The sequence below is a fragment of the Tarenaya hassleriana genome, unplaced genomic scaffold, assembly GCF_000463585.1.
Source record: "Tarenaya hassleriana unplaced genomic scaffold, ASM46358v1 Cleome16, whole genome shotgun sequence".
Taxonomy (NCBI): domain Eukaryota; kingdom Viridiplantae; phylum Streptophyta; class Magnoliopsida; order Brassicales; family Cleomaceae; genus Tarenaya; species Tarenaya hassleriana.
The window spans coordinates 749,034-773,518 of record NW_010965019.1 but is presented as its reverse complement, the minus strand read 5'-3'; the positions used below and the strand labels follow the sequence as shown (position 1 = coordinate 773,518).

Sequence of the window (24,485 nt, the reverse complement as noted above, 5' to 3'; positions counted from 1 at the left end):
TCTTTCCCTTTCTCCTTAGTGTTGTGATTGATTTGATGAACACTTTTGATTGTTAATGTTGCTCTGGTGCAGGGAAAGTTGTACTCAATCATGGAGATTTGTCGGCTTTTTGATCAAATATTCAAGGAGCATCTTGATGGAGTGTATGTTTTAAATAATATCTTCTATCGAACATCCTTTATATTAAAGTTTACCGTAACCGGAGAATATGCCATCTCTACTATAACCTCGTCAATGTTTAATAACATGTCCTCTGTATTGTTTCGAATTACACAGGCGACCTGGTGGGGAGAAGGTATATAACGTATTTGATAACCAGCTTCCGGCAGCTCTGAAGAGACTCCAGTTCGACAAGCAGCTGTCAATGGACAACATCCGAAAGCTTGTGACTGAGGCAGATGGTTACCAACCTCACTTGATTGCTCCTGAGCAAGGTTACAGACGTCTCATCGAGTCCTCCGTCATCACCATCCGCGGCCCTGCCGAAGCTTCTGTTGACACTGTTCGTCTCTTTTTCTTTAATATATACGATTTCAAGAACTATATAAAACAAATAAGCTGTATCTCATGTTTGGTTTTGTGGGTTTGGTTTGTTTTTTTAGGTTCATGCAATTTTGAAGGATCTGGTTCACAAGGCTGTCAGCGAGACCCTGGTACATAGTACTCTCTTTTTCTTGTTAAAAAAATGCGATCTCTTCTGTTTAGGACTATAGTCCCCTAGATGATGTTATTTTGCAGGAACTAAAGCAATACCCGGCTCTTAGAGTCGAGGTTACGAATGCGGCAATTGAGTCGCTTGACAGAATGAAAGAAGGGAGTAAGAAAGCAACACTGCAGCTGGTGGACATGGAGACTGGTTACCTCACCGTTGATTTCTTCCGGAAACTACCTCAGGACGTAGAGAAGGGCGGTAACCCAACTCACTCTATTTTCGACCGCTACAATGATTCTTATCTCAGACGCATTGGTAAGCATCCATCCATCCATCCATCTAACTCTTTCATCAAGAATTAGCTATTAATCTCTAATATTGTCGATTTGTCATTCTTTGCGTTTTTTTCCGAAAGGATCGAACGTGCTGTCATACGTGAACATGGTCTGTGCCAGTCTGCGTCACTCAATCCCCAAGTCAATTGTGTACTGCCAAGTCCGAGAAGCGAAACGCAGCCTCCTCGACCACTTCTTCGCCGAACTTGGCACCATGGACGTAAGCTCTTTCTCCCCTTAACAAATTTTGTTTTGAAACAAAAGCTAGTGGATGTTTTTGCACGTTTTCTAAACTTGCGTCGAATTGCGAGAAGTGAGACAAATTAAGTGGCAACTTTGTGAATATCTTTCCTACAGGCGAAGAGACTCTCGGCCCTGTTGAACGAAGATCCCGCGGTCATGGAGAGACGCAGCGCTCTCTCGAAACGGCTCGAGCTATACCGGGCTGCTCAATCCGAGATCGATGCTGTGGCGTGGTCCAAGTGAAACCGAGATAAACCCACCGGTTTGGTCGGTTCATCAGATCTGTTTGGTTGTGGGATGAGGTGTCGTTTTTTGTGTGAGATGGGTGTTCCCGGGAAGACGACGACACCACACCGTGTCGTTTTATATAGCCGTTTGTTACATTTCTCTGTTTGTGTCGTCTCTTTGTTTGTAATACTAATAAAATACTATTGATTTTCTTCTTTTTATGTTTTTGCTGTTGATACTTTAATATAGATTCCCGCCAGTTGTTGGATCCATTAAAATGAAAAAGTTTTAGTACAACAGAAAAACATGAATGTAATCAAAGTAATTGGAAACTTGGAGCCATATCAAATTAAGACATCTTAACTGTAATGGGATTTCAATAAAATCCAACATGCTAGTTTCAAAAAAAAAATATCTATTATTTCGATTCGATCAATTGCGCTTTAAATTGTTATTTAATTCGAAATTTAAGCATTTAGAATAAAAAAAATAAAATAAAGGAAATTGGTGCAAGAATAAAGCCTGCCCAAAAAACAATCCAGACTAAATGTAAAAGGCCCAATAGAGATTTATGCCGGTGATGACGACAACCAAACGATGTCGTTTTCCATTCGGGAGTGCAGAACGCAGTTTTAAAATGGCATAAAGCATTGCCCTGTCTGTCTCCCTGGGAGGACAGAGAACACTTGTTGCAGGATATGATATGATTGCACAATTCTAGTTGCTTCGATCCTGGCCAAGGTATCTGTTCCAATTAATTTTGTTTTCCTTCAATTTTATATGTTATTTTCGTTGATTTAATTTTTGTTTCCTTGAATTCGATTTCACATTTGACACGATTAATCGCAAGCGTAAAGGTGGATTTATACGCAGTGCATGTATCCATCCGGAAATTTGCTTGATGTTTTTTTTTTTTGGTCGTTTCGGAAGTCAGATTGAGATGAAGAAAATGGAAGAAAATGTCGGATTGATTTGATTCGTGCTCTTCGTTAAGGAACAATACTGGTTTATCTTCATTTCTGTTGCTGTCAGGACCAATCGTGAATCAAAATCCTGGAAATTGCAAATTTCTTGTCCCAGTTATCAATGATTGAAAGCTTTATTTAGGATCTTGAGCTAATTTAGGGTTTTGGATGTTTGCGTCATGTCCTGAAACAACCGCCATAGTCCAAAAGTTTTTCCCTGCGGAATTCCAAAAGTTTTGTAGCCTATCTTTCAAGGAACAACGATCGTTTTTTTCTTTTAATGTTGTGATGCAGATAGAGGTCGCCTTGAAGAACGTTTTAAGGAACTGCTTTTTGATGCAATGGCCTCAGACAGAGAAGAGTTTAACCTCTGTGGACCCTTACATCTTACAGATGTCGACTGGTATGTTCCTTCGCTTTTGCACTCTGTGAGAGCGGGTTATTGGTGATCCCTTAATTCCGAATCGCGCTTCCATTTCCTATTGCTATCAAATGATCCATATTTTCAAATATATTGGAACTTGACTGGCAAATTCTGAGTTTAGACACATCCACTCATTGCTTCCAAGAGGAATGATCCAAAGGCCTGTTTGTTTTCTGAATCTTAGTTCAGCAAAGATGACAACTTTGGCAATTAGGATTTTTGTCTAGGACATTGCATCAGCCGGAAGGATCTTAGTTAGACACACTTTTATGATCTGTTTTATGACTTTGCTGTTTTCCGACGTTCAGGGCAAATGAACATCACCAGCGTTCTGTAGCAGCTTGTTTGGTTCAGGGTATATATATAGCAGAGCGGGACCGTCAGCTTAAACGCGAGGAATCGCAAGCTCTTGCATCTCCCTGGTGGGAATTCTTCAACTTCAAGTTGATCCGTCACCTCAAAGACGATGCTGATTTCTCCATATTTGGCGGCATTTACGAGTTCAAACCTCCACAATCTTCACCGCCAAACGAAGGCGAGCGCATTGACTCACAAGCCCCAGTATATGTTATAGCCTTCAGGGGGACCCTTACCAAATTCGATTCAGTATCCCGTGACATTGAGCTGGACATCCATATCTTACGAAATGGACTCCACCAGACATCCCGGTTCGAGATTGCTCTACAAGCGGTCAGAAACATGGCTGCTTCGGTTGGTGCCTCAAGGCTCTGGCTAGCTGGACATTCTCTAGGCGCTGCTATGGCGCTCCTCGCGGGCAAGACTCTGGCCAAGACTGGTACATATATCAGCTCGTTTATATTCAACCCTCCATTTGTTGCTCCCCCGATCGAGAGGATAGCAAACGAGCGGGTTAGGAACGGGATTAGAATCGCAGGCAGTGTCATCACAGCAGGACTTGCGCTTGCCAGGAACCTCAAACAGCAGCAACTGTTGCAACTATATCAGAACCTGTCTGAAGATCCTTTTGAGGTATTGATATTATAATATAGCAAAGAACTTGTCGGATTGATGTTAATATCGGTCTGAATTCCCCATCAGGTGCTATCATTATGGATTCCTTGCATATATGTGAATCCTGGGGATCATCTATGTTCGGAGTATATCGGGTTTTTCGAGCACAGGGGAATAATGGAAGGGATAGGAGCAGGGAGGATAGAAAGGGTGGCGATGAAGCATTCATTTGGAGGATTGGTGATGGGAGCGATGGGAATGGAGAAGACAATGGAGGTGGAAGAACCGGTTCATGTAATTCCATCGGCTAAGCTAACCATAAACCGAACCGGTTCAGATGATTTCAAGGAAGCTCATGGTTTGCACCAATGGTGGAGAGATGATCAAGAGTTGGTTTCAAAGGTTTACTTGCATAACAACAAACAGTGAATTCAATCTCTTACAAGTTCATACCAAAGCGGATTAAACCGGCATTGGTTCATTTTTAGAACTTTTTAGTTTGGTTTCATGGTTTGTTGTACGTGACATGTGTTCTTTATATCTTTTATGTAAATAAATTTGTGTTGTTTTGCACAAGTATTATTATGCTCCGTTGCCGGAGACGAAGATTCCGACAGTTCCACTGGCGGCACCCACCCGTCTTTAATATTTCTTACGTTAATGTATATTAATTTATTTACCAAATATATATATATATATATATATATATACATATTAATTTATCACTAGTATTAATTATAATGTCGTTTTATATCTTGCGACAAATGTCAATAAATAGAGCTTCTCGGAGAACTAAATAAATGCGCTACGTTAAGCACTGCCCAACATGTTTTTTAATTTTTTTTTTTGGATTTCTTATGTTCAAATATATTGATATCGCATTTTGACCACTCTCTTTATGTCGAAATGAAGAAAATTGTGAGAAAAAAATAAATGATTGAAATAAAGAAAAACACAGATCTCGAGGATAGTGGAAGATTGCATTATGAGAGAATCAAATTATTTTATTTTCATATAAAAAAAAAATTATTTCTTCTAGATTCCTCTAGTCCTTTGACTCCTTGAAATTAGAAATAAAAACACATATTTCTCTATTTAACATATAGGGTTTAAATAGATTTTCATGCCTTTAGAAATAGGTTGGAGGTGCTCGTACTGGCACCTCTTCAATTTATGCTATTTATTATACGGAAACTAGAACAACTACAATAAATATAGTATGTTTTTAGTGTCCAAGATACATAAAAAGCTAGAAACAATCCATAACAAATATAGCAATTGATTACAAAACAAATATTAACATGTTACGTAAATGATTCAATAAACTGTTTGTTCCTATAATAAGAAAAAAATTGCCAAAAGAGAAGGATTAACATGTCATTAGAAAAACAAATATCACAAGAACCACCGTATCCGTATATTCTCGTGTCGGACCTTTGTTATTAAACACAAACTCAGAGATCCTAATTATATGCAAAAGCATCCAACTTTACTCCCAAGTCAATTAATCGAACACGGAGCAGAGACAAAGCAAAAGCAAAGGCAAAGGCAATTCAATTACTTGCTTTTCTTTTCTTAGTTGTAGCAGCAAATAGAGCACTTTCATTGTACAAATTCTAGCGTCAACTTCCGTAAAGAACATAAAGGAAACTCCCATCTCTTAAAGAAAGTTGTCATCTTCCTCGTTACCAAAAAAAAAAAGTTGTCATCGTCATCTTCCTTGAAGAACAGATAAGAAAATGGTGGCTTACTCCGAGCTGGGGCTGGGGAAATACATAGAAAGAAGCCATTTTTACAGTTTCCTACAAATAATTTTCGAAGACCCATGAAGAAAAAAAAAATACTAGGACTAGGAAAGAAGAAAAATGAGAAAAAAAGATAATAATAATAATAATAATAATAATAATGGTATTAGTGAAATCAGCAATGGAAGCCCAAGACGGATCCACCAGAGACGGACACGGTTACCCGACAACCAGATTTCGCCACCACGTGATGAGTGAAGACATGCAAAACCCTGACCTGACCCGCTAACTCCATTTTCGATTCTATCTCCATCGTCGGCCCCACCCGGTTCCCGTACCCAAACCCCAAACCCGGATCCGCATACCCATCTCCCAGATTCGGACCCGACCCTCCTAATCCCGCCGGCGGCAAACCTGGCATTCTCGGATATCCCGGCGGACCCGGAAACCCCGGATTTCCCTGACCACCCGGACCCGGATTCCCTTGAAAACCGGGTATACCCGGATTTCTCGGAGAACCCGGATTGCCTTGAAAGCCGGGCATGCTCGGTGATCCCGGGTAATGGGGAGGACCCGGGTTTTGAAAAACCGGCGAATCTTGGTCACCCGGAATTTCAGCGGCGGCGGAGACGGCGGAGATGGCGGGGACGGCGAAGGAAGGAGGGGAGAGAGAGAAGGAGCTGACGGTGAAGGTGGCCGCCATGTACTGGATCCTTCCCGGTTCGATTTTACCGGCGGGTATGAACATGAACCCGACTTGACGACCCGAATAGAGGAGCTGGATGGAGCTGTCGTAGTGAGAGAAGACGGCGCGGTTAGGGTTTCTGACGGAGACGTACTGGGAGAAGGTAAAGTTGGCGGTGTTGTTGGAGACGGCGAATGAGGGGAGCTGGACGGCGTTAACGGAGATCTTGGGGTCTTTGGGTTTGAAGACGGTGAAGTAGACGACGAGGACTACAATGAGTATGAAGAGCAAGAAGATAATGGCGACCACGCAGGAGGCCAGGAGCCGGCGGAGATGGCGGGGACGGCGAAGGAAGGAGGGGAGAGAGAGAAGGAGCTGACGGGGAAGGTGGCCGCCATGTACTGGATCCTTCCCGGTTCGATTTTACCGGCGGGTATGAACATGAACCCGACTTGACGACCCGAATAGAGGAGCTGGATGGAGCTGTCGTAGTGAGAGAAGACGGCGCGGTTAGGGTTTCTGACGGAGACGTACTGGGAGAAGGTAAAGTTGGCGGTGTTGTTGGAGACGGCGAATGAGGGGAGCTGGACGGCGTTAACGGAGATCTTGGGGTCTTTGGGTTTGAAGACGGTGAAGTAGACGACGAGGACTACAATGAGTATGAAGAGCAAGAAGATAATGGCGACCACGCAGGAGGCCAGATTCGTACGGCCTGACGGCGGAGGCCGACGGCAGTTAGGCTTCACCATTGCAGAAGAGATGAAGAAAGGGAGTGATTGGGCACCGGGACAGAGAGAGAAAGTGAAATAAGGGAATCATACACTCAGTGAAAGGAGGAGCATTTCTCTTTTTGATTTTTTTGGAGTCCGCGTATTTCAGTAGACCTAATTCGAATACGGTGCTAAATACTTGGATATACACGTACGCTTGTATGGGTGATGCAATGTTTTAACTTTGGTTAATTAATTCTAAGTATTGGATGACCCATTTCTTTGTAGACGGTCCATTGAGAGCTTTGATGCTACTCTTTTGTTTCCCCGTCCTCTTACAGCTGTCTGATCAGTTTTTGTTTGCCTATCAAGACAGTCACTGTCACACATTTGTTGGGCCCAACTCACAGATTCAACCGGTTTGGGTTTAACAGTAGCCCACCCTTTGGGTCAAGCCCACAACATTTAGCAGGCCGAATGGTATAATGGACTGTTAGGCCCGTTTTTAGCAGACCAGCACCAGCTATATTACCTAACCACCAAACCTAGTTGTTAAGTAGGCATTATATCAAAAATACCCTTAAAATGCTACTTCAACTTCAACACCTACCCTTGTGACCATGTGACCAATGTGATCGAAATATAGTGTGGTCACATATTGATCTCATTGTTCATAACGTTAAATTTATGATGTTTTAATCAAATGATTAGTAAGATATACAAGGTATGAACATAATGAATTAGTGTGATCACCATAAATTTAACGTTATAATCGATAAAAATCAAAATGTGACCATACTATATTTCGGTCACATTGGTCACATGTGACCAGGGTAGGTCTTGAAGTAGAAGTAGCATTTTAAGGGTATTTTTGATAATGCCCCTGTTAAGTACGACACTGCAACATGAAAAAAGCTATACAAGCCATCAGATCATCTTCATAGAGTTTCTCTCTCGCTGCTCAAACGCCTTAAACCCACAGGTTCAGGGTTTGACATACGACAAGTCAAACAAAAAAAAAACAGAAAACAGACAAAGCTTCAAGCTTTCATGGAGGATTAAAAAAAACCAAGAAAACCCGTCGGCATAGATAGATAGATAGATACATACATACATACATACATACATCCAAGCAACTCTATGTACCCTTTTATAAAAATTCCCCAATCTTCACTATGTTAAGAAGACCTCTTACTTGGTTAGCTCGTCCAGACGTCCATCCATGACCTTAGAGACGGCTTCCATAAACGCAGCCTCACTCATGCCGGGCAGCAACCATTTCTGGGCCTCACAGACGATCTCCTCGATGGCTGAACCTTTGTTCACTGTCTCTCTGCACATGATGGATCCGATCTGATATGGAGTCAGATTTCTCTCAGCCCCTTTTTTCAGAAGCATGGTGGAGATGTGCAGTGTGCGGGATACACTCTTGGGGACGTCCCAACCATGGAGTCTTAGGAGGGCGATGTCTTGTTCAGAGTCTAGAGAGTCTATGTAGTTTAGGGTATCGGCGGAAAACGGCTCTTTTGCTTGAGGCCAGTAGAGCCAGTCGAATGTGCAGTCCTCAAACTGCACCATGAGAATTAATCGATCATTCAGTTAAGATCCAGAAATGGATGTTCAAATCAAAATGTTGCATAGTAAAAACATGTATCACAATGCTGAGACTTACGTTTTCAGGCAAGCAGTAGCCATGGTCAATGGGAATAAGAACAGCCTGCCCTTCTTCATCTTTTCCAATTAGTATGTTTCCCGCGTGCCGATCTGCATTTGCCAACCTTATATCAAAGGCACAGATCTTATGCACTTGTTCCACGGGAAAAGCCCCAGGGCCGATATCCTCACAGCTGCCATTGTTCTTCATGAATATCTGCAGAGAGCCAATTTTGGCATTTCTCATAGAAATCTCAAATCCCCGGGGGTAATTATACCCTCTATGTAAGCTTCTGACCATAACAGTTGGTGGTACGCCGGCAAACCCCACAAACTCGTTAGACAACGTTCTCGGCCCGCCTTTGGGATGATCTAATATGTAAGCTGCAACTTCTCTCAACGCCCCTTCCCCTACTCTTGTACCTCTCTTCAACCCTTGACCATCTGATGACACAGGCAGCTGTTGCGGGTTGTTCACAGCCATTGGTTCTTCATCCACAGGCTTGAAGACAGAGACATAATGTAGACCAGAAGAGTCTGGCATGAGGTAGGTTCCTCCCGTTCCCTCAGATGACCTGATGGGTGGATTTCCCTTATTTAACCCGTCAATCGTGCGGTTAATCATATCCCTTATAGCTTTCGGTAATTTTACCTCAGGATCTACAATAACTGGCTCTAAAAAGAAGTCTCTACCAATTAAAACATCTTCTCTTGCCACTGGTTGCCCAGATGTGAGAGCCGGAACCTTTAATTTCAGTGATCTCTTAACCAGCAAATGGATTACAGAATTCCCATCCTTGCAAATGTCATCTATGACCCTATGGTCGTCAAGCTTCTCCCCGTTACAAAAGATTTGTTGATCATCAACATGAGGAAATCCTTTTCCCTCTTTTGAGATCCGTTTCTTCAGATACCCGACATCTCTATGACGATCTACATGAAACTCGAAGACCTCACCGCAAGTGGTTCTCACGGTGACAATGAGTAAATCGGAAAGTTTAAGCACCAAATGCAACACGCTACCACCGGTCACGCCATATTCCTTCAAAAGTGAACTGTTCCTTGCGAGCTCTCTGCCACTGAAAACTAGTTTCTGTCTCCTAACCACAAACCCATTACGCGTTTGGATCCTAAGCTTTACGTTGGCTATAGAATCAGACTCCAAAATTATCATTGGAATCCTAGAACCCGAAACACTGAGGAATATTAAGATGGATTCGACGGAGTAGGGTTTCGGTTGGTTGCCAAAGCGATCAGAAGAGAACCCCAATCCTCTGTGAATCGGGCTCAAAGCGACATCAGCAACAGACATTTCCTAACACACACAAAAATCTAACTGATCTGATTCTAAGAAACGAAGAAATGTGATTCTGCTTGTACGGGTATCATAAGAGATACCCGTCCATGAAACCGATCAAGCGATCCAAAATCCGAAGGAAACTAATCCACCATATAAATTCTCACGGAAGAACCTGAAACCTAATCGAATAAGAGAACCATCACAAAGACAAAAAAAAAAACCTATAGATGCCTGGGTTTCTCCTTCAGGTCGTCTGATTCCACCCTAACGTATCAGAAGAATCACGCAGAAATGCATGAAAATGATCTAGGCTTGATGAGACCAGAAAATCGAGGGAGAGAACAAGAATCAGAACACGAAATGACCAAAAGGAGTGCGATGAATTTGAAAATCGATGAACCTCTAACCCGACATTTTCTCCGAGGTCGACACCTTCGATGACGGGTTGTTCTTGGAGCGATGATATCGACGACGAAAACTGATGATCTGCAAACAGAAATCCTACGAACGCTAAAGAAGGAGAAGTTTTGACGGAGTAGCTGTTTACTTTATATAGACGCGCTCCAGAGCCTTTTTTTGGAGATTGCAAACTAACGACGTTAACTGACTCTGACGACCGTTTGTTATTAATTTATTTGCGAAATTTCGATTTTTGTTGTACAGGTTATTTCTTAAGCATCATTACCCATCAATTATATGAAAATTTATTCGTAAAATTTCCGATGTGGAATCACACAACAAATCATGTTGTTAAAAACACAACAATGAAAATGGTATATCTATTTCTAGCCATCTTGTTGCTTTTGTGACAAGAAAAATATGTAACAAGAATCAGTACCAAATATATAATTTAAATCACAAATGAGATTTAAATGAATTTTTTTTCTTGAAAGAGATTAATCAGTCTAATGTTTAGCATAAATGATGATGTACGAACATCAGATTGCATTGTATGAATTGACAACTCCAAACCTCCCTGAAAACGACAATTTATTTATTTCAATCGGAAATAAATCAAATCCCTATTAATTAATTAAGCCACCTCGGTGACCGAACGTGGCTGCTGTAACGTCGCTTGCCGGCGACCTGGCACGTGCGGTGAGATTAGAGACACGTGTGCTCCCTAATCGCCAAAGCAAACAAACAGAATTAATGGGAATTAAGGAAGGATTAGAGAAAGTTTATCTTGGAAAATCCAACCGATCAGATGCCATGCATGAATATCGCCGTTGCACATGGAATGAGTACCACCATACTGCAAAAACCCATGTCTTAAAAGGTTCAAATATCTTAATTCTAAACCTACGATTTTAAAATGTATGGTTATATATATATATATATATATATATATATAGGATTTATGCGGTCTAAAAAGCCAATATTTTTTGGGATATTTTTTTTTTCAAAATGAAGCGTACTTTGGAGTAGTTTAACGTCATTAAAAAAAAAGGACGAATGATAGGTGTGAAGTGTACTTTGTGAGTCACACTCACAATATAATGTTCGAAAAGAGTGGGTGGCCACTTCATGCACCTATAACCCAGCATTCCTTAACAACATACTTCTATTATTATTATTATTATTATTATTATTATTATTATTATTATACATCGATGCGATTACTCGTACCTTTTTCGCAAATCAGTACAATTGAGTTGTTGTTTGTTGGAAGGTCATTCTCTAATTTCCTCGTCAATCAGCCGGTGGTTGTAATTAAAAATGTTTAACCATCAGGAATATAAGCAGAGACAAAATGAATTTGTTTTCTTTTTTACTACCATAAGTTACTGTACATCAGAAGAAAGCGATGGAAATCATTTCAATTTTTAAAAAATCGAAATAGGCGCCACGACTTGTCAGATGCGGCCGGATAGCCGTTAGGGACGGTGGACGGGGCACGTGGTACATTATCATTGGACTCTGCCTCGTGTGGGCCACGTGGATTCGGGCCTGGGGTTTTTATTCGGTTTTTCAAAAAAAAGATTAAAGGTACATATTTGGTTTATGAACAAAGCTCGGGAAAACCATGGGAACATCCCTGCAATTTGTTTAAAAAAACACACACACATTGATCCTCTTGGGCTAATCTTTTTTTGTTTGGTTGTCCAAAAAAAAAAAAAAAAGAAGAAAGGGTTACCTCAAATAAGGGATGGTCATGTTCTTGAGCAAAGAAGGATTGGAAGCCACCAGAACTTCCCATTCCTCAACATCGATTCTTCCGTCTCTTTTAAAGTCTGCTTCCTCGAATGTCTTATACATAGAAACATCCACCGTTTTTATTTTATTAATGTTTTTGAAACATGTATCGTTAATATTATTCCCAAAATCACAAACATGCTAATTTGCAATTTTGTACCTTGTCAATAATGGAGTCAATGGCATTCTCCGTGAGTATCAGATTCGATTCTTCTAGAAGATCCATTATCAAATCTCTTACCTTCGAAAATGAAAAAAAAAAACGAGTAAACAAACAATTGTATGAACATACGTCGTATGGATACGACGACGATGATGATGATGAAGGTTTGGGGTACCTCTCCAGGCTCGATGAATCCCGTGTGACGAGTGTCGTATAAGCGAAAGGCAACTGTGTCAACAGTATACGCACACATGATGGGCATTATATATATATGGTTATAAAACATTTGAGAAATTAATAAATAAAAATGCATAATTAATTAATCACAGTTTGTACACGTGGCCTTGTCTCTTTGAGGTGCGTTTGGGTGAAAACTGTTGAGAGACTTTACAAACTCTTCAAAATCTATAACCCCGTCGTTCCTCAGATCGAACAACCGGAAAACCTGTACGAATTATTCGGAAACACCGGTGGTTAATTACTATCATTAAATGATCCATGGAAAAAAATATCAGCGAGTTAATTTGTAACCTTTAAAAAAAAAAAAAAGAGAGAGAGAGAAAGCATATGTGCTGTTTTTTTTTTCTCCTTTCAATGAATCGATACCTTCCTTTAATGGTGTGCGAGCATCTACAAATTTCCACGTTAATCATATTCATGATAATGCAAGTTTTTTTTTTTATATAATCCGGAAGTTCACCGGAGTTTTGGCCCGACTACATTTCCCAGAAAACCGGAGAAGTCCAGGTGAATGCCCCCGTTCCCATGCTTGGATTTGAACACATGGTAAAAACATACTTTGCGTGTTATCTCACCACTAGGCCAACCAAGTTTGGGTATGATAATGCAAATTTATCAATGTTTTAGATGGAAATTAAAGATATTAATGCCTCAAACATAATGTTTTTTTCTCTTACACGATCTGCTGAAAGGCTGCGCCTTCTTGTATCCTTGAATAAACAAAACTGGAAATCTTCCTACAAAATCCAGATCATTTCACAAATAACATGTTTTAAAAATTTTGATTTAGATTAATTTATGATAAAGATTATTATTATATTACATCGACTCAACTCTGCTTATCGTGTCTTCGTTGCGTAGGCAGCTGCTCACTTTCTTGTAGAGATCGTGTAAAGCTTCGATCTCAGGTTTACTAACTGCCAATAAAAATAAAAATAAAAAAGATGTTTAGTGGATTACGTGTGTGTGTATAAAGTGTAATATATAATTTAAATTACTTAACTCATGCTTCCCTTTTTCAAATAATTTCATCGCAGTTGATGCAATATACATCGATTATTACAAACCGAAGGCACGCTCAATTTGCAAAAAAAAGACATGCTCACGTGTGTGCATGCATGCATGCGTATGTAGAAGAAGAGAGTTCATGTACAAACTTACAGCAAGTTTGAGAAGCGAGGACTGAAGTTTTGTCGTGCCTTGTCCGTCGTCTTTGCTTCATGCAAGCACATCCCATCTTTATATATATATATATATATATATCGATATTGTTTTGAACGAGGATATCACACAATATGATATTATTATATATGTAAATGCTCCTCCATTTACATGGAGATCTATATATTCTATTTCCGACCGGTCAGGAGTTTTGTAGCGAACAAATTCGCACGTGGGACGGTTCAGAATTGTCCCGTAGGGGAGGTAGAGAGAGAAATGGTATTAGGTGGGGTTAAGGAACGCGATACCGATTCCCTCGACTCTTGTTTGCTTTTTAGTAAGTGTATAATCTGATTTATTGTTATTTTATTCTGTTTCCATGGTCTAAAACATATATTCTGACGTTTAAAGAGACAATATATAGAATCAACGAGGAAAGTTAAACCATCTTTTCAGTACAAAAAATAAAAAATACATTGTCCCGATTGCTTGAATAGGTTTAGTTCAATTAAGAAAGGGAATAGTTTTTTGTAATTATATTAAAGAATTGTAGAAGTTGGTCCATTGAACACATCAAAGTAGATCAACAAAACAAACGGACCGTCATGGCCATTTGGCAATAGGGACAAGCCTTCTATTCTCATAATGGATATCGACTAATTAACTGACCCTTTAATTATTAAGTTTCAATATATATATATATATATTGTTTGACATTTTAACGGAGAGTGGTTGTTTGGTATGGACAGAGGGCAAAAGATCGAATTAGAGACAGACACATGCCCCATCTTTTGTTATTCTGCCTTCTTTCCCTGGTTAAATGTTTTCTGTAATCTTAAATTTCATATTTTTGGACAACGTGACTAATGATAAACCACCTCAACCTCAATCTAATGTATTTTTGTTTTTTGTTTCCCCATGTTGGTAGCGGGTCGCTTCGATCGATCGATCCAATGATCATTTTTTTTCTTATATATATATATATATATAATCATTTGTAAGTTGTTATTTTGATTTAAAATCTAGAGTCCGGCCTATTTGCTTCCAATCATAATATTAAATGATATCCGATTATGCCATGTTATGTTTCTTTGCACATCTAAATAACATGACTCACAAGTTCATACATATGTTGATAACATAAAAGAAAATAAGAGTATACAGACGAATAATAGTGTGAAAAAATAAAGAGGGCTTCATCCGCATTTCCTTTTTGTTTCTATGAAACTTTTATTTAATTTACACACCACACATTTTTTTTATAAAAAAGAAAGAAATAAAAAGAGGAGGATATTTTCCCCATATCCTCAGGGAACATCTGAAAAAATTACATTATCAAAAAAAAAAAAAAAAGAGGGAGGGGTTTTTTAATTATACTCATATCTCTATGCTCTTTTGATATATATTTGTCCAAAAAATAACTGTTTCTTCTTCTTCTTCTTTGTAGGTTTAAGGGTTTTGCTCAGAAAAAACGTCCAACAACGAAAGGGCCTGCAAATGCACATTGAAATATTAATAACTACAGTGTCCTAAAACCTTATAAATATATATATAAATTTTATTATTAATCGAATCATTTGATACCTCGGGAACGCTGAGTTCGAGTCGGAATTTGGGACCGTCGTAGTGGTGCAGTATCGGCCTGAAGGAGTCTTCCTCCAGCGCCTCGCACGCTTTCCTCCTTATTGCCCTCACCTGGGCCGGGAATCGAGATTCGCCCGGGCATTTCTTGTCTTCCCATGCTTTCGGATCGATGTTGGTTCCTCCGAAGCTCGCCGCCTGCAAAGATATCATCATCGTCATAAGGGAAAAAGTACAATTTCGGAATAAAAAAAAACGAAATATAATATAATAAATAAATAAAATGAAAAATAAACCTCGTAAATTCCGTGGAGTTGGTGAGTGGAGTAGTTGTAAAGGAAGAGAGGAAGTCCCGGTGTTATCGCCCGAACCGAGTCCCTGTATCGCGGCGGCAATCCTGTTCAATGTATCGCACCAAATCGCGATTAGATTCCATGATTCAATTCAACCCCTTTCTGATTTCGTATCTAAAAATCATTTCCCTGTAAAAAGGATCAAATTAAAGAGATGGGTACCGAAAAGCTGTCGTTTGAGATTTTCTTCCATGGTTTCGTTATTGCAAACGAATATGTATCCACCGATCGTTTCGTTCCTGGGCAAAGCCTCTGCGGGAGGCAGAGTCTTGAATCTCTTCTCTGAGCTGTTCTTGCTGTCTTTGCCGCCACCGCCATCTTCGTTCTTGTTATGATTCTTCTTGTTGCTCCTTTTCCCGCTCTTCGTCCCATGTTCATCATCGAACCCTTTGTTCTTACTGTTCCCTTTCAGATTCGCGCTGTAATCGTAGATTTTGGAAGACGAGTATATCCCCTTGTTGAATCCGCCGTTCACAAAGGTCGAGTTCGAACCAGCCGGGCAGAAAGCCAAATCGTTGATCGGAGGATTAAACTTCCAGACCTCGTTGAAGAGGTTGTCATTGAAATCGGTGGCTTTTGCTTTGAATTTATCCATCGGATTCGCTTCGTTGACGGGTTTTGATCCGACAGGACCGAAGCTGAGGTTTCTGGCAGTGGGATCGACCTTCCAGTTGATGTCTGCGGATTTCAGAGGATTCTTCTCAGCGGAGGCTCCGACAGTGATGTCGAAGTTTCTACGTTGGTCGGGGCGTTTCGAGACGTAGTTTGAGCTCCAGATCGAGTCGTTGAGCGATAGATTGGCCATGTTCGATGTCTGCAACCTCAACTGGTCGCTGAACTGCCAGAAAGATTGCTGGTTATTCTCCATTTTTCACGCAGAAAAGCACGATTCTGCGACCTGTGCAGTCGGAAAAAATAGTTTTTGCGATCTGGGTAATCGAGGAAAGACGAGTTTGCTATCTGGGTGGCAGAGAATTCGGTGGATTGTTTTTTTGTTTAGTAATTGAGAGTTTAGTACTGAAGAAGTGGGAGATGGGGGAAGACAAAGTGAGGAGGAGGAAGAGATGTCAAGCTTTTTAGAGGGTGGATGAACACATCATGAAGAAATTTCCTGGAAACAGCTGAAAGCTTGCGTGTGAATTTGACAAAGTGGATAATGACAAAAAGGGATCATTGTGGGGAAAAAAAATCCTAAATCAGTGAGAAAACAGCAAAATGCACAAAAGAAGGTTAAGGAGGTGAGATATCATTTGGGATGGTTTTATGGTACAAACCCAGATTGTTTAAATCGGGGTTTCTTAACAGAGCAGAAATCTTTCAATTAGGAAAAAGCGGAGGAAGAATATCTTTTCTTTTAACAAAGATTTTTTTTATGAGAAGGGAAAATGTTAAAAAAAGAAAATTCCAAACGTAGGTGAACCAATGAGATGGCGATGGCGGCAGGGAGGACGTGGGAGATGACGTGGCTGCTTGTACAAGGTCAATTAATTGAGTTTTGTTTTATTTTCTTTTTTGCACTCTGGCCATATTTTTGTAATTTCTATATTTTAGTATATAATATTAATATATAGTGGAAAAAAAATTGGGTTTGCTTAGAGGCTAAGGCCTCGTGGGAAATGAGGAGAGTGTGACCCAGTGACTATGTCAGCGTGATGTCGGGAGTCTCACACGCGGGAAATGGTCTCTATTGGGCTGTTAATGGGCCTAGTTCTAGGCCCATTAACAATTTTTTTTTAATGCCATCCCAAGTGGTCTATCAGTTTGCGCTTAGGCAAAAGTCTCAAGCTCCTCATCAAATTAACCTGGCATTCTGTTCTGTGAGATCGTCTACTTATCATCACACGAAGGGTAGGTGCCTTGTGCTGCACTCAAAAGATATTTCCTCATTTCTCTCTATCACATGAAAAACAGAGTGAAACCCATGGAACATACAAACACGATGACAATACACAGCAAGACCAAGATCCAGAGAGAGGTTAACTCAGTTCCTCAAAGAGACAAAAGCCACAGAAACAGGTATTTGGTGAAATTTTTGGATAAATATCAGTACTTCCTCTTCCTGATCTTGAAACTGGAGGAGCGGATAACATCGTCATCTGCATTGAGGGCTGCCTCCAGTGGAACTATGGACTCGGGTTTGGTGAAGTAAGTGAAGAGGAGGTATATTCCGTCCAAGTAAGTGTTAGTTTCTCCGGCCTTGTTCTTCTTCCTGATGCTGTATGCCAACGGAATCACTCCTCTGTTGAACACTTCTACATACATTCCCCCACCAGCCACTAGCAACTGCATTATTAAACCACACAATCACTCAAAACCCCCATATCATATGCACTCCACTGAGAATTGGGGTTGCATAGTTTTTTTTTGGTCAACATACCAGCAGAGATTCTAGTCTAATGTTAAAAACTTAAAAGAAGAGTTTTTTCTCTTTCTTTTTGATTGATATTGATGTGGCGTCTCCTCCATTGTTGTTCCCAATTGACCACAGTTTCACAGGTGTTTTATCACAAAGCAAGGCTGAGAACAGTCATAAACTAAAAGACCCCTTATTGCTACTTGCTAGTGCGATCTACTGCGAATAACAACTTCCATGCAACCATTGAGGCAACACAAAAAGCCTCATCAAACACCAGGAATATTCCTCAGCTTCAGAACTTTCAGTTTAGTTGGGATCTGTGACTTCTGTTCATTTCCACTCAAACCTCTAAACAAAAACTTCCCAGATTTTAAATTCAATTCCCAAAATAGTATCACTTTCCACCCAGATGAATGGCATTCACTCCAGACTTCGAAGAACCAACAATTTACCCACATTTTCTCGACCACCAAAAATATAAATCGAGAAAATTTCGAATAGCCCGGTAGGATTACCTCCTCGTACTTCTGGGTAAGACCAAGCCGTTCATCTTCGGACATGTCGGGTCTCAGGACTGCCATCGTTTCGTACTGCCTGAGCCCCGGTGGGCACTGGGGTTCGGGCTTGTCCTCGAGGGCCGTTCCGACACCCGACCCGGAAGGCGAAGCCGGGTCATCGTCGGACCCGAACCCGCCTTCAAAGAACGAACCCGAGAAATCCAAAGCTTGCAATTTCACCGTCAAAGGCACAGATTGGTGGTTACCTCTCTTGTGGAGCGACACCAAGGGTTTCGAATTGGAAGGGAATGGCCTAAGGGAGTGGGAGAAAGAGAGGAGTGGCAGAGATAAAATTTTGGGCAGACACTGTGGGCAAATTGGGGATCTCGATGAACCCAGCGAAGGCACCGTCATGGTCTCCATTGACGAGCTTGAACTTGAAGGCAACACGACAGCGGTAAAGGGTATGGATAGTAGATAAGAGAGGGATGCGCTCTACACGTAGGATGCATGTTAGTCAACTACACGCTAACGTGCGCTACGAGCCTAGTTTTGGGCCGTATGATGGACCGGGTGGATAATATAAATCGGCCTGTTTCAGACCCACAGTGAGAAAGCTGATTCTTTTCCTTCTTTCTTCGCAACCAAGCCAGTTCACGGAGAAAATCAGAAGAATACATCTCCGGTGAGAGAGAGATTGAAGGGAGAGAGAGATGGATCCGCAGCTAACGGAGATTTTGCAGCAGTTCGAGGTGTTCAAAGCAGCCTTTGTAAGGAAGGATTACGATACCTGCAGTAATCTGTTGTCTCAGCTCAAGGTTTTTGTTGCTTCGAGTCCCTTAAACCCTTGTTCAAATTCGGTTTTCGTAACATTAAGGATCTTTAATGGAGGAGATTTGTAATTTTAGATCTGTCTTGTTTGGGAAATTTAGGAAAGTAGATGGACTAGGTCGTGAGGGTTCGGATCTGTGAGAATTTGATTTGGTGAAGAGAGAGAGTTTAGCTTACCCAAGTATTCGGAATCTCTTAGCGCAGCGAAAGTGTTGTTAACTTTGATTTTTTATTTTTTAGGTTTGCATTTGGGGTTTCTAGGTTTTTTGTTGGTGATTATGTTCTGTGGTAAATCTGAAAAAGCGATTGCTTTAGATTTCTGAGCCCCGACTGAGGTTTGTGAATGCTCTGATGTGAATGAGTTTTGCCACATCTTTCAGGTTCGTCTAACCAAATTCAGAAGTCTACCGCCATTGTTTGAGAATACACCTAATGCAACTCAGGAATTGATGATTGCTAGTAAGTGTCTGTTTTCATGATCGGTTTGACATCGATTCTTGCTAGCAACTCTCTCTCCCAGTGATTGTTTTGACATCAATCCCTTTGATATTCATGGGTTTGTCTGTTTTTTGTTGCCGGTGGCCACTGACTCATATAGGTGAAGTTTTTTTGCACCTTTGGAGAGTGTAAAACCTGAAAGGAGGTTCATGTTATGTGAATCTTTTTTTTTTTTGCCTATTGCTCTGAACATGGCTAGACCACTTAAACACTTGTAAACATGCTCTGCCTGCTTCGATCACTGAAGTCTTGTATCCTTTTACTTTACTAATCTTAGTTGACCTGGAAATGGTTTATCAGTAAAAGAAAGGAGTAATTGATGGTTTGGCAATCATATGCATTCTGTCCGTGGGGGTTATCTGACTGTGTTGCTTGACAACCGGAAACTTTCAGGGGATATTTATGAGCATGCTGTTGTTCTAAGCGTAAAAACTGAGGATCAAGATGCTTTTGAGAGAGATTTCTTCCAGTTGAAACCATACTATGTGGATGCAAGGTGAAAAGAACCCCCGTCCTATTGTACTTCATTGTTCTTGCGATCATTATGGTATTGTATTTTTTTTCTAAAGTTTCTTTTCTATGCACCAGGAGCCGCCTTCCGCAATCTCCACAGGAGAACCTAATCCTGGGTCTTAACCTACTGAGACTGCTTGTTCAGAACAGAATTGCTGAATTCCACACGGAACTGGAATTGCTTTCATCCGATGCGCTGGATAATCCTTGCATCAAACACGCAGTAGAGCTTGAGCAATCATTCATGGAAGGCGCTTATAACCGCGTGTTGAGTGCTAGACAGACTGCACCCGATGCAACTTACGTGTATTTCATGGATCTCTTGGCAAAGACCATAAGGTAATTAAATAAACACCAACCAATCCATCTCTTAGTACCTCTCCCGAAATCCACCTATGTTATCTCATCTCTCCAAATTTCTGTGAAATGTGTAGAGATGAAATAGCTGGATGCAGTGAGAAAGCGTACGATTTTCTCTCAATCAGTGATGCCCGGCAGATGTTACTGTTCTCTTCTGATCAAGAACTCTTAACATATGTCGAGGAGGTATGAGAACAAACATGGGAATCTTTTTCATGGTTATCATCGATCGGTATATGTTGTGATACGGGTTGTATGAAATCTTACAGGAGCATCCTGAGTGGGAAGCGAAAGACGGGTTTGTGGTTTTCCAGAAAGCCAAAGAAGCAGCGCCATGCAAGGAGATACCGTCTCTGCAACTCATCAACCAGACACTCAGCTACGCGAGAGAGTTGGAGCGTATTGTTTAAGGTCCAGTTTCAATGGTAATTCTCTATCTTCATTTGCCTTGACTTCTTGCAAATCTGTTCCCTTTGAAACCATTTTGGGTTGGGTCTTCTGGGTTATGAACTTGGCCTGACTTTGATATCTCTCATATTTCCTTCAAAAGTGCCTTCAATTGATGGAATTGGACACGACTACTTAGTGCTTACCATGAGATCGATCTGTTCTTCCCCGTTGTCTCTTTGTTGCAAATCCAGATTTCGTTGTTTGACTGTATGAGTGAAAAAAAAAAAGAAGTAATCTGTCCCCCAAGTAGAAGTGTTTTTAACAAAAATGAATCCAGCCACTCAATTTTTTGTATGCGTGGGATTTCTTCTGTGGCATACGAAATGACTCTTGATGGTGCTTCCAGTTTCCAGAACATTGGCTTCATTTATTTGACTAAGGGCATGTTTATTGATATTCCTCACTCAAACATAACTTTAGCCTTAATGTCTCTTAACTCTCAGTTTGACGAATTTTGTATGTTTTTAGATTAAATTATTAAAAAATATACATTAGGCGAACCAACCACTGCACTTATTAATCTATAAACCGTCCCAAATGAAGGCGTCGTTGGCATCTCACAAGAGCTCTCTCTCCCCCCTAAAATGCTTTTGCTTCGTATATGCTATGCTGTCTGTGTCTGATATGGGTTCCATTCCATCCATGTGGACAAGGGAGGCCCGGGTGCGGGATAAAGTTATCCTGGACTCGTACAAAGAAGAGCCCATTGTCAAACAGAAAGCAACTTCGCCAGAAAAAAAAAAAATAACAGCTTGAACAAGTGGGCCTATGTGTGTTTTATTTTGTGAAACCCTTTCTTGTTGTCTCTCCCTCCACTACATGCAGGTTTTGGTTTTGCCCGTGTACTCAACTAATATTAATATTAATAATAATAATAATAATATCTCTTGTCAACCACATAAATAATTACATTTTGAAGGATATACTCTCCTTTCTAAACTTAATGTTTATAATTAAAAGGAGCCCGGAACCAAATGACGCGCTTATTGTATAATTATCGTGTTCATGGGTGGACCCAGAAAAGTTTATGGACCGGGTAATATAAAAATTGTGAATTAGAGTTTAAAAACAGTGTTCTAAACCATACACGTCTATCCAGACAGAAAATCATTTCACTGTACCCTCCCATTATCCTTGGGCAGGAATTGATGCGTTGGGTAAAACGAATAAATTAATGAAACCCCCACTTGCATTAAATTAAGATTAGCAAGTAATCATGTATTATGCATTGCCATCGAATTAATTAAAGTCCCACTTCCTGGGTTGAGTGGCTCCCCTCTTTTTCTTTTCTTAATTAGTTTCTTAAAGTTAGATACCATATATACATATATTATATAGGCAGTGGGTCTAGATCTGATGAGTTAAATTATACGTCTCTCGTGCATGTGTAATTGTCAAGACAACATTAGGACTTGGGGCTGATGGTTTGGTTTGGTCAACCAATCTAATTTTAATTCAATGAAACCAACCGAATGTTGTAACCTTGTACGGTCCACCGTATCATAGTACCTAGAATTAGAAATACCATATTATATATATATATATATATATATATATATATTGTGTAGCATTAAACATTACACAACATAACACAAATGTTTTGACCAACGTTCTGCTTTCATCAGGTAGAAGAAGGATGTAACGTCTGCATTTTAAATGATTAATATATGAATTCAAATCTAATGAATGTTCACATTTTATCATCGTTTTTATATATTTTTAAATGTATGGAAGTGTGTATTTGTGTGGGGGAGGAGAAATGAGGAGTGGTTGGGGGTAAGATGGTACAGCGTGGAATCAAATGTCTTCTTATTTTATTCCCCAACTTGTCCCCTCCCTCTTCTTGTTCCAACCTCTCCTTCTCCCAGCCATAGAGATCCATCTCTGCCTCTGGAGAGCTTTTCCCGCAAAATCACTCTGAGTTAGAAACTGCGGGAAAGTTACGCTGCTCCTTCTTCTGCTTCTCGATGGAACTGGAGGATCTGGATCTCGGCGACTGTTGGCCGTTGGACCAGGTTACGTTCGCTTCCACCCTCAGGTCTCCCTTGTTTTTCTCTTCCTCCGATCAGCCTTGCTCTCCTCTCTGGTCCTTCTCCGACACCGCCTCCGGCGATGCCTCCACTCTTTTCTCCGCCTCCGCTGCCGGACCTCCTCCTCGCTTCCCGGACCACCCCGTCTTGCTTGCTTGTTAGTCTCCTCAATCTCTTACACATTGTTTTGCAATTTTAGCTTGGAAAATGAAACTTCATCTCGTTCTTAATTGATTTGGATTGGATAGCTTCGCGGCATTTCCATCTCTGTATACGTTTCCGGCTTTCTGGTCGAATGAGCATCTAGACTTGGAATTTGAATCAGGAGGTGCATTGTCATAGGGTATTACTGAGATTTAAAGTCCTCAGATTCGAATCAATGTAGGTACGCCAAGTTCAGAGACTGAGAACGCAAAAGAAAGTAGTGACAATAGAATTGCTCCTCCATTTTGGGGTAGGATGCCGCTCGAGAATCCGGATAGTTACTGCGCGATCAAAGCGAGGATGGGTCAGGCGCTTAGATACCTCAAGGAATCGACCGGACAACATGTTCTTGCTCAGGTTTGGGCGCCTGTCGAAAACAGCGGCCGCTATGTACTTACGACTTCAGGACAGCCATTTGTTCTTGGTCCCAATAGTAACGGGCTTAATCAATACAGGATGGTTTCTCTTACGTACATGTTTTCCGTGGACAGCGAAATGGACGGAGAGCTTGGGCTTCCTGGTCGTGTTTTCAGAAAAAAGTTGCCTGAGTGGACTCCGAATGTGCAGTATTACTCGAGCAAAGAGTTCTCGCGGCTTGGTCATGCTCTGCTCTATAACGTCCAGGGAACCTTGGCTTTGCCTGTTTTCGAACCGTACATGCAGCTCTGTGTCGGAGTGGTTGAGCTGATAATGACTTCGCCTAAGATTAACTATGCACCTGAGGTTGAAAAGGTCTGCAAAGCTCTTGAGGTTCGTTTTCTCCACTTGCTTGATTCCTATCAGTTTCCTTTGATGCCCTCTTGAAAATAAGCATTTTGGTTATCTTGCAGGCGGTGAATCTGAAAACGTCAGAAATATTGAGCCACGAGACCACACAGGTTATCTACGAGTTCATGTCAAAATCTCTAGTGCTCTTTCAGAAACTTTGAAGATTGTTTCTTGGTCACATCTATTGCATTTCTTTCTCTTGTTGATGTCCATGTCCTTTGAATTATCTTACCAGATCTGCAATGAGGGTCGGCAGAACGCATTGGCCGAGATTTTGGAGATACTGACAGTGGTTTGTGAGACTTACAAGCTGCCTTTGGCACAGACTTGGGTTCCATGCAGGCATCGTAGTGTTCTAGCCAATGGCGGCGG

At 40.8% G+C, this 24,485-nt stretch overlaps 10 protein-coding genes across 12 annotated transcripts in view; 4 read left to right on the top strand and 6 right to left on the bottom strand.

Moving 5' to 3' along the window:
- Nucleotides 1-1,682, top strand: part of LOC104809328 (dynamin-related protein 1A) — a 5,160-nt gene extending 3,478 nt beyond the window's left edge. Inside the window, exons 11-16 of the mRNA XM_010535275.2 lie at nucleotides 73-143; nucleotides 277-502; nucleotides 603-653; nucleotides 739-967; nucleotides 1,068-1,207; nucleotides 1,345-1,682. Coding sequence (XP_010533577.1) covers nucleotides 73-143; nucleotides 277-502; nucleotides 603-653; nucleotides 739-967; nucleotides 1,068-1,207; nucleotides 1,345-1,473 — 846 coding nt within the window. The 3' untranslated portion in view covers nucleotides 1,474-1,682. The remainder of the gene's footprint in view (nucleotides 1-72; nucleotides 144-276; nucleotides 503-602; nucleotides 654-738; nucleotides 968-1,067; nucleotides 1,208-1,344) is intronic.
- A 411-nt stretch (nucleotides 1,683-2,093) lies between these two features.
- On the top strand, nucleotides 2,094-4,435 carry LOC104809327 (GDSL esterase/lipase At4g10955). Its single transcript, XM_010535274.1, has 4 exons — nucleotides 2,094-2,199; nucleotides 2,718-2,826; nucleotides 3,156-3,837; nucleotides 3,907-4,435. The coding sequence occupies exons 2-4, from the start codon at nucleotides 2,765-2,767 to the stop codon at nucleotides 4,246-4,248; spliced, it is 1,086 nt and encodes a 361-aa protein (XP_010533576.1). The 5' UTR covers nucleotides 2,094-2,199; nucleotides 2,718-2,764; the 3' UTR covers nucleotides 4,249-4,435.
- A 936-nt stretch (nucleotides 4,436-5,371) lies between these two features.
- Nucleotides 5,372-6,564, bottom strand: LOC104809326 (collagen alpha-5(IV) chain-like). Its single transcript, XM_010535273.1, has one exon. It carries the CDS (start codon nucleotides 6,310-6,312, stop codon nucleotides 5,740-5,742), a length of 573 nt encoding a protein of 190 aa, XP_010533575.1. The 5' UTR covers nucleotides 6,313-6,564; the 3' UTR covers nucleotides 5,372-5,739.
- An 8-nt stretch (nucleotides 6,565-6,572) lies between these two features.
- Nucleotides 6,573-7,252, bottom strand: LOC104809648 (the record flags this gene model as incomplete). Its single annotated transcript, XM_010535694.2, has 1 exon — nucleotides 6,573-7,252. A coding segment is annotated over exon 1 (426 nt), but the record flags the coding sequence as incomplete, so codon positions are not given.
- Nucleotides 7,253-7,858: 606 nt separating this feature from the next.
- On the bottom strand, nucleotides 7,859-10,440 carry LOC104809325 (phosphatidylinositol 4-kinase gamma 2-like). The gene is made up of 2 exons (XM_010535272.1): nucleotides 8,632-10,440; nucleotides 7,859-8,528 (listed from the first exon to the last, which is right to left on the bottom strand). The coding sequence occupies exons 1-2, from the start codon at nucleotides 9,922-9,924 to the stop codon at nucleotides 8,151-8,153; spliced, it is 1,671 nt and encodes a 556-aa protein (XP_010533574.1). The 5' UTR covers nucleotides 9,925-10,440; the 3' UTR covers nucleotides 7,859-8,150.
- A 402-nt stretch (nucleotides 10,441-10,842) lies between these two features.
- Nucleotides 10,843-14,024, bottom strand: LOC104809324 (calcineurin B-like protein 5). 3 transcript variants are annotated; one of them, XM_010535270.1, is made up of 8 exons: nucleotides 13,673-14,024; nucleotides 13,346-13,428; nucleotides 13,189-13,248; nucleotides 12,599-12,716; nucleotides 12,447-12,499; nucleotides 12,269-12,349; nucleotides 12,050-12,162; nucleotides 10,843-11,167 (listed from the first exon to the last, which is right to left on the bottom strand). In XM_010535270.1, the coding sequence occupies exons 1-8, from the start codon at nucleotides 13,746-13,748 to the stop codon at nucleotides 11,116-11,118; spliced, it is 636 nt and encodes a 211-aa protein (XP_010533572.1). In that variant the 5' UTR covers nucleotides 13,749-14,024; the 3' UTR covers nucleotides 10,843-11,115. The 3 variants fall into 3 exon arrangements, with proteins under 3 accessions (XP_010533572.1, XP_010533570.1, XP_010533573.1); XM_010535268.1 differs by lacking the exon at nucleotides 10,843-11,167 and adding an exon at nucleotides 11,626-11,950 and having other exon boundaries at nucleotides 13,673-14,019; XM_010535271.1 differs by lacking the exon at nucleotides 10,843-11,167 and adding an exon at nucleotides 11,626-11,950 and having other exon boundaries at nucleotides 12,608-12,716; nucleotides 13,673-14,018.
- An 817-nt stretch (nucleotides 14,025-14,841) lies between these two features.
- Nucleotides 14,842-16,654, bottom strand: LOC104809323 (B2 protein-like). Its single transcript, XM_010535267.2, has 4 exons — nucleotides 15,769-16,654; nucleotides 15,550-15,650; nucleotides 15,257-15,451; nucleotides 14,842-15,163 (listed from the first exon to the last, which is right to left on the bottom strand). The coding sequence occupies exons 1-4, from the start codon at nucleotides 16,472-16,474 to the stop codon at nucleotides 15,122-15,124; spliced, it is 1,044 nt and encodes a 347-aa protein (XP_010533569.1). The 5' UTR covers nucleotides 16,475-16,654; the 3' UTR covers nucleotides 14,842-15,121.
- An 815-nt stretch (nucleotides 16,655-17,469) lies between these two features.
- Nucleotides 17,470-18,913, bottom strand: LOC104809322 (30S ribosomal protein S6 alpha, chloroplastic). The gene is made up of 2 exons (XM_010535266.2): nucleotides 18,478-18,913; nucleotides 17,470-17,889 (listed from the first exon to the last, which is right to left on the bottom strand). The coding sequence occupies exons 1-2, from the start codon at nucleotides 18,880-18,882 to the stop codon at nucleotides 17,650-17,652; spliced, it is 645 nt and encodes a 214-aa protein (XP_010533568.1). The 5' UTR covers nucleotides 18,883-18,913; the 3' UTR covers nucleotides 17,470-17,649.
- A 168-nt stretch (nucleotides 18,914-19,081) lies between these two features.
- On the top strand, nucleotides 19,082-21,314 carry LOC104809321 (26S proteasome non-ATPase regulatory subunit 8 homolog A-like). Its single transcript, XM_010535265.2, has 6 exons — nucleotides 19,082-19,277; nucleotides 19,671-19,749; nucleotides 20,182-20,284; nucleotides 20,377-20,640; nucleotides 20,736-20,847; nucleotides 20,931-21,314. Exons 1-6 carry the CDS (start codon nucleotides 19,173-19,175, stop codon nucleotides 21,069-21,071), a joined length of 804 nt encoding a protein of 267 aa, XP_010533567.1. The 5' UTR covers nucleotides 19,082-19,172; the 3' UTR covers nucleotides 21,072-21,314.
- Nucleotides 21,315-22,926: 1,612 nt separating this feature from the next.
- Nucleotides 22,927-24,485, top strand: part of LOC104809320 (protein NLP6) — a 4,462-nt gene continuing 2,903 nt past the window's right edge. The window contains exons 1-4 of the mRNA XM_010535264.2: nucleotides 22,927-23,298; nucleotides 23,527-24,095; nucleotides 24,176-24,223; nucleotides 24,349-24,485. Coding sequence (XP_010533566.1) covers nucleotides 23,079-23,298; nucleotides 23,527-24,095; nucleotides 24,176-24,223; nucleotides 24,349-24,485 — 974 coding nt within the window. The 5' untranslated portion in view covers nucleotides 22,927-23,078. The remainder of the gene's footprint in view (nucleotides 23,299-23,526; nucleotides 24,096-24,175; nucleotides 24,224-24,348) is intronic.